An 11,806-nucleotide genomic window follows, 5' to 3' on the forward strand; every position below is an offset into this window, starting at 1 on the left:
AGGAGTTGGTGTGGAGAGAGCATCCAATCCTCTTCTCCCATGGCCATCATACTGAAGAGGAAAATTTAAAATCTTGCACCCAGCTGGAAATAACCTCATGCTCTTTCTGCTTCTGCACCTCAGCTAGCTCCTGCAAAGTCATGTAAGTTACATAGTTTCAGAAGACAGAAACTTACAATGCTAGGAGCTGAAACTTGCCTCCCTCACCCTTGTCAATTACCCAGCCCCTGCCATCATGCTTAACCATGTTTGTTTGTGGAAAGGTCAGGCATCCCCCCTGCTGTGTCCTAACTGCTGCTTCTGCCTGCAGGAGACCCCTAGTTTGAACTAACCAGACTCTACACATGGACATCACCAGATGGTCAACACCGAAATCAGATTGATTATATTCTTTACAGCCAAAGATGGAGAAGCTCTATACAGTCAACAAAAACAAGACCGGGAGCTGACTGTGGCTCAGATCATGAACTCCTTATTGCCAAATTCAGACTTAAATTGAAGAAAGTAGGGAAAACCACCCGACCATTCAGGTATGACCTAAATCAAATTCCTTATGATTATACAGTGGGAATGAGAAATAGATTTAAGGGATTAGATCTGATAGATAGAGTGCCTGATGAACTATGGATGGAGGTTCATGACTTTGTACAGGAGACAGGGATCAAGACCATCCCCATGGAAAAGAAATGCAAAACCAATACAATATTGTAAAGTAATTAACCTCCAATTAAAATAAATAAATTATATTTAAAAAATAAAAATAAATTTCTTAACACAGGAAAAAAAAACCACAAAATGGCTGTCTGCAGAGGCCTTACAAGTAGCTGTGAAAAGAAGAGAAGTGAAAAGCAAAGGAGAAAAGGAAAGATATAAACATCTGAAGGCAGAGTTCCAAAGAATAGCAAGGAGAGATAAGAAAGCCTTCCTCAGCGATCAATGCAAAGAAATAGAGGAAAACAACAGAATGGGAAAGATTAAAGATCTCTTCAAGAAAATTAGAGATACCAAGGGAACATTTCATGCAAAGATGGGCTCGATAAAGGACAGAAATGGTCTGGACCTGACAGAAGCAGAAGATATTAAGAAGAGGTGGCAAGAATACACAGAAGAACTGTCCAAAAAAGATCTTCATGACCCAGATAATCACGATGGTGTGATCACTCACCTAGAACCAGAAGTCCTGGAATGTGAAGTCAAGTGGGCCTTAGAAAGCATCAATATGAACAAAGCTAGTGGAGGTGATGGAATTCCAGTTGAGCTATTTCAAATCCTGAGTGATGATGCTGTGAAAGTGCTGCACTCAATATGCCAACAAATTTGGAAAACTCAGCAGTGGCCACAGGACTGGAAGAGGTCAGTTTTCATTCCAATCCCAAAGAAAGGTAATGCTAAAGAACGCTCAAACTACCGCACAATCGCACTCATCTCACACACTGGTAAAATAATGCTCAAAATTCTCCAAGCCAGACTTCAGCAATACGTGAATCATGAACTTCCAGATGTTCAAGCTGGTTTTAGGAAAGGCAGAGGAACCAGAGGACAAATGGCCAACATCCGCTGGATCGTCGAAAAAGTAAGAGAGTTCCAGAAAATCATCTATTTCCGCTTTATTGACTATGCCAAAGCCTTTGACTGTGTGGATCACAATAAACTGTGGAAAATTCTGTAAGAGATGGGAATACCAGACCACCTCACCTGCCTCTTGAAAAACCTGTATGCAGGTCGGGAAGCAGGACTGGTTCCAAATAGGAAAAGGGGTACATCAAGGCTGTATATTGTCACCCTGCTTATTGAACTTCTATGCAGAGTACATCATGAGAAACGCTTGGCTGGAAGAAGCACAAGCTTGAATCAAGATTGCCGGGAGAAAGATCAATAACCTCAGTTATGCAGATGACACCACCCTTATGGCAGAAAGTGAAGAGGAGCTAAAAAGCTTCTTGATGAAAGTGAAAGAGGAGAGTGAAAAAGTTGGCTTAAAGCTCAACATTCAGAAAACTAAGGTCATGGCATCTGGTCCCATCCCTTCTTGGGAAATAGATAGGGGAAGAGTGAAAACAGTGTCAGACTTTATTTTTTTGGGCTCCAAAATCACTGCAGATGGTGATAGCAGCCATGAAATTAAAAGATGCTTACTCCTTGGAAGGAAAGTTATGACCAACCTAGATAGCATATTCAAAAGCAGAGACATTACTTTGCCAACAAAGGTCCATCTAGTGAAGGCTACGGTTTTTCCAGTGGTCATATATGGATGAGAAAGTTGGACTGTGAAGAAAGCTGAGTGCCAAAGAATTGATGCTTTTAAACTGTGGTGTTGGAGAAGACTCTTGTGATTCCTTTGGATGGCAAGGGGATCCAACCAGTCCATTCTAAAGGAGATCAGTCCTGGGTGTTCTTTGGAAGCACTGATGCTAAAGCTGAAACTCCAGTACTTTGGCCTCCTCATGCAAAGAGTTGAATCATTGGAAAAGACTCTGATGCTGGGAGGGATTGGGAGCAGGAGGAAAAGGGGACGACAGAGGATGAGATGGCTGTATGGCATCACCGACTCGATGGACTTGAGTTTGGGTGAACTCTGGGAGTTGGTGATGGACAGGGAGGCCTGTGCTGCAATTCATGGGGTCGCAAAGAGTCAGACATGACTGAGCAAGTGAACTGAACTGATAAAGAGTTAGAGATGCCCACTAAAGTCTGGTGTCTATAAAAACTCTGTAACTCGGTTGTTTAAGCCTCAGAAGCGGAAGTGTTAACTCCTCTGGCCTCACCAGCGTAGTAAACCTGAATTTTCCAACTTTCCGAATGTGATGCTTGGTTTCTTGACAGACCAACTTCTGCAACAGTATCTCCATCACTCTGAAATAAATGGTGGTCTTTCAAGACAGGCAGTCTGGGCATGACAAAGCACATGAGCGCAGATTAGGACTAGCTGACCATGGCCCCATATTGAGAAGTAAAATAATTCACAGGTTACATTTAGGAGCAACTCAGGTGACAACCTATATTTATCAAGTGCCATCATGGCCCTTGGGGAACTTGCAATAACTCATTTAATCCTCACACAGCCCTCAAGGAAGGCAGTCCTGTCTCCGTGATAAGATGAAGTCCCTGAGCCTCCAAGGGGTAAGGGATGTGTCTATGATCACAGAACTAGGAAGTGGCAGAGCTGGGATTCAGACTCACTGAGAGGTGAGCCAATGGGTAGCCTACAGCCATGGCAGGGCTCTCAGACCTCATCATCAGCTGTTCTCTGCCATCCATCAGAGGGCTCCTCAGAGACTGGACCATCTGACCCATAACAGTGGACTTCCTGAGCTCCTTCCTACACTTAGACCCCATATGGAAGAATCACACCTCCTCTGGTTTCTGTCTGCTCTTCTCTGAAGCCTTCACATCTAAAGGAATTAGAATTTTAGGGCCTAGTACAAGACGACATTCAGGAGCAAACATTTGTTTGTTGAGCTTTTGCTGTGTTCATGTTCTGTGTGTGCATTTCACACACCTTATCCTAGCTCAGTTCAGTTGTGCAGTGCTCAGTAGTGCCTGACTCTTTGTGACCCCATGGACCGCAGCATGCCAGGCTCCCCTGTCCATCACCAACTCCCAGAGCTTGCTCAAACTCATGTTGTCCCCTTCTCCTTCTGCCTTCAATCTTTCCCAGCATCAGCGTATTTTCTATTGAGTCATTTCTTCGCATCAGGTGGCCAAAGTATTGGAGTTTCAGCTTTAACATCAGCTATTCCAATGAATATTCAGGACTGATTTCCTTTAGGATTGACAAGTTTGATCTCCTTGCAGTCCAAGGGACTCTGAAGCTTCTTCTCCAACACCACAGTTCAAAAACATCAATTCTTCAGTGCTCAGCTTTCTGTATGGTCCAACTCTCACATCCATCCATGACTACTGGTAAACCATAGCTTTGACTAGACGGATGTTTGTTGGCAAAGTAATGGCTCTGCTGTATAATATGCTGTCTAGGTTACTCAGCTTTTTTTTCCAAGGAGCAAGTGACTTTACAGAGCAAATAATTACCTTAAGTTGGATACAATAGTCATGTCATCACACAACTGGAAAAACACATGTGGATTTCTGTTCTACCACGTGGCCCTACAGAGTGATTAGCTGAGTGGTGAGATGAAGTTTATACATGCAGGTAAGGAGTGTCCAAGAGGGAAGGTAATGGGCTTTATGAGCTCTCTGCCAATAACTGGTACTGGTGGGTAGAATCTCAGTGCCTCCTTGACACACATGGTGGTATAAGGTATCTGGTCCAGATGGTCCCTGAAAGGAAGCCCACCTGAGGGCAGGCAGGACTGGACAACCAGGGATTCTCTCTACCTCAGGTGGGACAGGATTCTTCCATCTCCATGACACTAACCAGGTGATGGAGGTGCCATCCCCCAGGAGGCTCTGGATCTCTTCTGGCACCTCTGCTGATGCACAGGGTGGGAGACCAGAGAGTAGAGGATCCAGGAGATGCCACTGGTTGTTGTCTCATGACCCTTGAACATGACCTTGTCCACCTCGGCATGGAGGTCCTTGTCAGACAAGCTGCTTCCATTCTCCATCTGTGGAGGCAGGGTCAGTGTGCAGGGTCTGCCCTTCCTGTGTGCTTCTGCCCAAAGGCTCAGGCCTCTCCTGCCCACACTCACTCTGGCAAAGAGGAGGATGTCCAGGAAGTCCAAGGTCCTCCTTCTCTCCTTCTCCAGCTTTCCCTCCTTCTGCAGGTGAGACTTTCTCCCCATGATAATTGAATCTGTCCCAGAACAGTGGTTCCCAGCCAGAGCTGAGGACTCTGGGGGCCCAGATGCAGCCCCACCATGGCCCCAAATTCTTCTCTATATGGCAGTAGCACATGTGTGTTGAGGTGTGTGTCACATAAGATGGGTATAATGTGTCCATGTGTCTGCAAGAGGGAACAGGCTTAGCTGTAGAAGGGAGTTTCAGCACGTGACAATGTGTTTGTGCACTTCTTGTGTGTAATGTGTGTGTCTCTGGGACTGAGTGCATTAATCTGGGGGGCTGTGTCTGATGGATGTTTGACAGATATATTTGTTTGAGAGTGAACTGTGGATTGAGCTTGGTGTGATATGTGCAGATGAAAGAGAGGCAGACTCACCACCATCATTTGGACAGAGTAGGCCATGTGCCCCATGGAGGGCTTCAGGATGTTATGGTGGAAGACTGGGGTCAGTATCCCCTGGTACTGGAACCACATATGCCCCTCCAACAGGAGAGAACCATTCTCTGGGCCACAGTTGGGTGTGTGTGGGGGTCAGGGAGACAGATCAGAGGGGTGACTGGGGACTGCATAGGAGGAACCAAGATTGTCAGAAGGAGGTATGTGACAGGGAAAGTCAGGAAGGCCAGTACAATGCAGGAAAGTGAATTTCCAAAATGGCTGTTCCATTAAGATGTGACAGTTTGAGATAAAGGTTTAAAAAGAGTAGGAAAAACAAGGACCTATGGTATAAAACAAGGAACTATGCTCGATATTTTGTAGTAGCCTATAAGGGAAAGTGTAAGAAATGCCATGGGAAGAAGGAGCCACCCCTATGGACCGTTGATCAGGGCCTTTTATTGGGCGGTCGCTCTCAGGCAGAACTCTCGGGGGCGGGTAAGCAAGGAAGCGAGGGGGGTCTGCAAAGCAAGGGGCGTCTGCAGGGTAAAGGGAGTCTGCGGAGTCTGCCAGGGTGGGGAAGGGTTTTATAGCCCCGGCCGGGCTCCCATATAAGGAAGAAAACGCAGGCTCAGGGGTGATTGGTGTCCAAGGGCTCCGTGTCAGCTCCTGATTGGACGGGCTTGGTTGCCGGCCCGTCTCTGGGGGCATGTCTGCAGCACTCTCCGCGGGGACATGTCCCGACATGCCCGGGCATGCCCAGGAATGCCTCAACACGCCTGACCTTGCCCTGACCTTTCAGAAAGGAATCTGAATCCCTCTGCTGTACACCTAACACTGCAGAACAAGGTAAATCAACTACATGGGAATAAAAGCTTTTTAAAATGAGTTATAAAAAAGACAATGGCAACCCACTCTGGTACTCTTGCCTGGGAAATCCCATGGCGCAGGAGCCTGGTAGGTTACAGTCCATGGTGTTGTGAAGAGTCGGACATGACTGAGCGACTTCACTTTCACTTTTCACTTTCATGCACTGGAGAAGGAAATGGCAACCCACTCCATATTATTGCCTGGAGAATCCCAGGAATGGGAGCCTGGTGGGCTGCAGTCTATGGGGTCACCCAGAGTCAGACACGACTGAAGTGACTTAGCAGCATAAAAAACTCATATATGTTTGAAGTATAATCACATTCTGAAAACATTTAAAAACTTCTTTCCTTTGATAGTCATTATTACTTATTCATTGTGCAGAAAAAAATAAGGAAACTGAGACATTTCAGAAGTTTTATCCGTAGTGATAGGTCATGAAAGAATCTCCTCCTTTCTGGTATATAAAGAATAATATTGTGCAGCTTATAGGGCTATTTTTTTAATTAAAAAAATTTTTTTAATTAATCTGTTTGGTTGTGCTGGGTCTTCATTGCTACATGCAGCCTTTTTCTATTTGTGGTGAGTGGGGAAACACATCTGGTGCTTAATAAGAAGAGTTCATGTTAATAAGAGTACTAAATCTGAGAAAACACTACAGAGAGTTGTTGCTACTATCAAGACTATTTTTAATAATAATAATACTATGAACTGCCTTCCCTTCCTGATGATTCTCAGCTATCAATCTTTCTCACCCACTATGAACTTACCTCCCATTCCTGACTCTCTCAGGCTTCAAGGATGGCTGGTAGAGAGTCACGTACTGATGATGAAGGGCCAGTCTCTGTTGGAATTTCACAGACCCAGGGCAGGTACCCAAGAGGGAAGATTTGCTCCTGCTGGCATGTGGGTTTCATTCTACCTGTCCTTCGCAGGACCACCTTCATGTTGTTAGGGTCAGAGGTCACAGGGCTAACCTTGCTCACCCATAGAAATTGAGGATGAATACATGGGAATTTCTCTGTCCTTTTCAGAAGTTGTTGCTGATTCTGTTCCTTTGGAACTATAACAAGAGCAAAAAATAAAACACAGTAGCAACTCTGTTTTAAGGTCAAGTGGTTGAGGTAAGGCTAAATGTTTGCACAGGCATGGCGAGATGGTTCTGAGGGTATCCACAGAAATCAAAGACTAGACCTGCTGAGTCAGACTCTGATCCAGACTTCTAGTATCTCTCCAGAACTTGGCCTAAGATCTGATTTAGTTTCCTTGTTTGTTTCTCACTCAGAGCTGCCATTAGAACTTTAAACACAGTGAATGCTTGATAAATGTTCAGGGATTAACTCTATGGAGTACAAAACATTTTCATAGGCTTATGTAAAACTTAAGCAAACCTGTACAAGTGGGGAATATTACTTGATCTTGTTTCACTGAAGAATGAGGAAACCCATGTAAAGGATATATATCCAGGTGAGATCATTTAAACCCAAAGCTGCTGGCCCCAAGGTGTCCCTTCCCAGGATTCCCAAGACTCCCTGGGTGCCTCTCTTATCACATTTCCATTCAATGTTCTAAACGCTCAGTATCATGTTGACAAGCTTGTCTTTCATATCTATCATCCCTGTTTTTAGAGCAAGTGTAGAGCATGTTCATAGGGATTAAGCCTCACTTTTCAAAGAAGCAATAAGTTCATGAAGAAGGAATGAGTACATGTAGGAGTGATGAGTGAGTTTTAAATTCTGTTTGTAAGTGTCAGATAGAATCAGAGCTAGTGTAGGAAAGAAGGAAGCACAAAAATAAAGCTGGGGCTCAGGGGCATCTCACAGAGCTCAAGGGGAGGGGGAGCCAGGGTGTGGAAGGGGAGAACCAGGGACTGGAGGGCTTCTACGGCTGCGTCTCCCATTCCTTCTCTCTGTACATCCACACAGTCATCCCTCTGCAAGTGTCTATGGAGGCTCTACCTTGAACCAGACAGTTTTCTAGGGGTTGGTGATACAGTCATGAATCAACAGACACAGTCCCTGTCCTTGCACGGCTGAATCCGGGTGGTGGAGGAGGGAATGACTACCCTTCTGGGGTTGTCATATTTCCCCATTCTGCCACTCTTAAGCCTGAGGGGCCCTGCTGAATCCTGTTCCAAGACTCTGATTCTAATATCATGGCCAAGGTGTCTACCTGTTACAATCAACTGTGGCTGGGGTGAATAGGCCTTCCAAAGACCCACCTTTTGTGAGGGAAGAGATCTAGAAGCAAATGAGCTGGGCAGACATCCCATAATGTTTCCACCACAGTAGATGCCAAGTACATGAAAGAGTAGGTGGGTAGATGAGCTGAGTTATTCATTTATTTGATACCTATATGTTGAGGACTTACTTTGGATCAATTGCCATCCTAGGAGCAAGATATTCAGCAGTGAGCAACAGAATCCTTGCCTTCATGGAGCTCCTATTCTAGTAGTGGCTGACAATCCTGCCCTAACCTGAGACATGTCCTGCTTGAGTACATTCTGGGGGCTGCTCTGTGCTCCAAAGTCATGACCATCATTTGGTCTGCCTTGTTCTCCTGATCCAGTGCAGGGACTGACCTTTAGGAGCCTCTTAACACTCCAGCTATGTTACCTAGTTTTCTTGGATCTCCTCTGGTGGGTCCAGAGGACCTGGTTGTCTTTTCTGATTGCTTGGTGCCCAAGAAAGCCAGATGCCTGCAAATCCTTCTTCCTGGCCATGTCCTTTGTTCTACCCAATTAAGTTGGCATTCTAATTTCTAAATGTGCCAATAACACAGGTATTGAAAAAAATCTCTATTATAAGAGCTAGAAATATTTGGTTGCAATTGCTATATTAGACCAGCAGAAATTGAGAGATGATTAAGTACCATGTGCTTGTGTTAGTAGCTCAGTCATGTCCTACTCTTTGCCACTTCATAGACTGCAGCCTGCCGAGCTCCTCTGTCCCTAGAATTCTCCTAAGTATTGCAATTCTCCAATATACTCCAAAGTATAATGGAGTGGTAGCTGTACCACTCTCCAGGGGATCCTCCTGTTTCAGGGATCAGACCCAGGTCTCCTGCATTGCAGGCAGATTCGTTATAATATGAGCCATTATGGAAGCCATTGCTGCTGCTGCTGCAGCTGCTAATTCGCTTCAGTTAGTGTCTGACTCTGTGCGACCCCATAGATGGCAGCCCACCAGGCTCCACCACCCCTGGAATTCTCCAGGCAAGAACACTGGAGTGGGTTACCATTTCCTTCTCCAATGCATGAAAGTGAAAAGTGAAAGTGAAGTCGCTCAGTCGTGTCCGACTCTTAGCGACCCCATGGACTACAGCCTACCAGGCTCCTCCGTCCATGGGATTTTGTGTTATACACCATTATTGCTCCATTTTCTGGAAGAGTATGTTTTTAAAGTTAACAAAGTGGGAAAACACAGCAAAGTTGCTAACTTTGCAGTGAAAAAAAATCTGTGTCCTTGACAGGTTATATTTTCATAGTTTTATGCAGTGTAAGTTAGCTTTGCAATGGGAAACTTGAGTTTTATCCTTACTCATGCATAATGTATGTTTCAGAACTTAACAGCTGAAATTTCAAAGAACTTCTTACATTACCTGTTTAACATACTGATGTGCAACTGGAACATATTACAAGGATATTACTCATTATTTGCCACTGTGGGCTAAGTTTACTATACTGGTCTTAGATATAAAAGGTCACATTTGAATTTGCTAAGTTAAAGTCAGAACTCATAAGGGGAGGGAAAGGCCTTAAATGTAAAAGACAAATGGCAGTTTGATTAAGCAGTAATTTTCAGTTTACTAGGTGAAACAGACTTGCAATGTAGTCTGCACGAATGCAAAATAAGCCATCTACAGCAAGTGATAAGGAAACTGGGCAAGAAGGAAAAAAGCATACATTGGAAAAGAAGATTCTCTCGAGACAAAAAAATCAAACCATTATTATAAAGGAATTTACCAAGAACTGCTATATTTCCCCCATTCCATTTGCTGGAAGTCAACAAGAGCATCTGGCACTTTGTGTTCATGTCAAAAAGTCAGAGCAGAGCATCCTAACGCAAAGCAAAAAAAAAAAAAAAAAAGGAAAAAAAAGAAAGAAAATCCCTAATCCCCTCCCCCAAACTGCAGAGTTCAAATTCAAAAGAAGAGAAAGTGGCAATTGAAAGAGATGATGATGGCGATAATCCTATGAATGTGTTTTTGATTTCTCTCCTTTCCAGGGGATGGGTGGAGAATGCTCATTAGGATTTGTAGTTAGAGGTTAACCATGTGAGCCCTTCCTAGAGTCTGTCCCCCAAGGTGGCACAGGAGGGCTGCACATACCAGTTCCTGTCCCTAATCCAGGTCAGGCCCAGTTTCTCCTGGATCTCGTGGGGTTTCTTGTTGGCAAAGATGAGGATTATAGCGTCCCTCATCTCCCGGTCATTGATAATGCAGTGCAGCTCCTGGCGGGCCTCGTCAATGCAGTCACGGTCGGCGCAGTCCACTACGAAGACCAGACCCTGGGTCCCAGTGTAGTAATGCCGCCAGAGTGGCCAGATCTTGTCCAGGCCGCCCACATCCCATACGTTGAACTTGACGTTTTTGTAAGTCACTGTCTCCACGTTGAAACCCACAGTGGGGATGGTGGTCACCAACTGGCTGAGCTTCAACTTGTACAGGATGATTGTCTTGCCAGCCGCATCCAGGCCCAGCTTGAGGATCCGCATTTCCTTCTTCCGGAAGATCTTAAGATAGCACCTTCTGCTGGGGCTGCTTGCCCGGGTCCAGCCCTGGTGGATCCAGGGTAATTCGAAGGGGAGATGGAATCAGCGTCCTAGGAAAAAACTTACTTAATTACAGATATAAAGAGAGATTAGAAAAGAATAGTGCAGTAGGAAAATTAGTGGAGAAAAAGAGGCTGAATAACTTGGTTTACGTGGAATAGCATCCACGCTCCAGATGGGAATTCAGCCAGAAGGGGAAAGAAAGAATGACACAGGGGAATCAGTCTTTCCAGAAACTGATCCCATGTCTTTATTTTTCAGGTTTGCTTATACACTTTTTGTTATACATAGGGATGAATACAGAGTCATGCAGGGTCAGCAGACCTGACCCTTGTCAAAATCAGGTCCTTCATATAAATGTATACAAAGGTCTTATGGGATTTACATCATCTTCTGGCCATGAGGCCTGCTGACATTTTATGGCACTTTCTGATAATGGTCAGTCAACCATCAAACTTATTTTTTTCCAGGGGTGACTTTTTCTTAAACTAGGCGCCACCCTCCAAATAAAGTTGCATTCCTATAGGGTGAGGGTGTAGTGGGTTACAATCAAGAAAGGAATTTAGTTAGCCTAAGGTTTAACATGATTAATCTTAAAGGTTAATACTAATTTCTCCTATATGCTAGTTATATTCATTATAAGGGCAGGGAATATGGAGATTTAGCAGCAAATATTGGCTCAACAAATGAAAAACCCTTCACCAAGATAATTTCTAATCAACCCACTAATACTATACTAATAATTTTGTAACTTCTCAAAAGAATCTGTATATAGAAAGTTTAAAGCATCTCGTGCCTCTCATGGTTGGGAGGCTGCAAACAATCACATGTGGCTGGACGAACCCGCTCAGGCAGGCTAGAGAACCTTCAGAGGAGTTTGTAAGTTGAAACACTCTTGTCACGCCCAGGAATTTTTATTAACTGGAGCTGCAAGTTAACTCCTTCTCGAAGAGAAATGGTGATGGGGGAGAGCCCCCTGTAAAGTCAGAGGTGTAGGTGAGAGCATAAAACAGACTCTGGTTTTGGGGGTAGATGCTCGGGAACAGGGGGT

General features: G+C 44.6%; 1 protein-coding gene and 1 pseudogene across 1 annotated transcript; both read right to left on the minus strand.

Moving 5' to 3' along the window:
• On the minus strand, positions 4,116-5,863 carry LOC102170597 (annotated as a pseudogene).
• LOC102170311 (ADP-ribosylation factor 6-like) lies at positions 10,270-10,698 on the minus strand. The gene has a single exon (XM_013976935.2). It carries the CDS (start codon positions 10,696-10,698, stop codon positions 10,270-10,272), a length of 429 nt encoding a protein of 142 aa, XP_013832389.1.

The sequence above is a fragment of the Capra hircus genome, chromosome 3 (genome assembly GCF_001704415.2).
Source record: "Capra hircus breed San Clemente chromosome 3, ASM170441v1, whole genome shotgun sequence".
Lineage (NCBI taxonomy): Eukaryota > Metazoa > Chordata > Mammalia > Artiodactyla > Bovidae > Capra > Capra hircus.

Excerpts from the sequence above, each read along its gene's own strand:
- LOC102170311 (XM_013976935.2), bottom strand. The coding sequence starts at position 10,698 with ATGCGGATCCTCAAGCTGGGCCTGGATGCGGCTGGCAAGACAATCATC.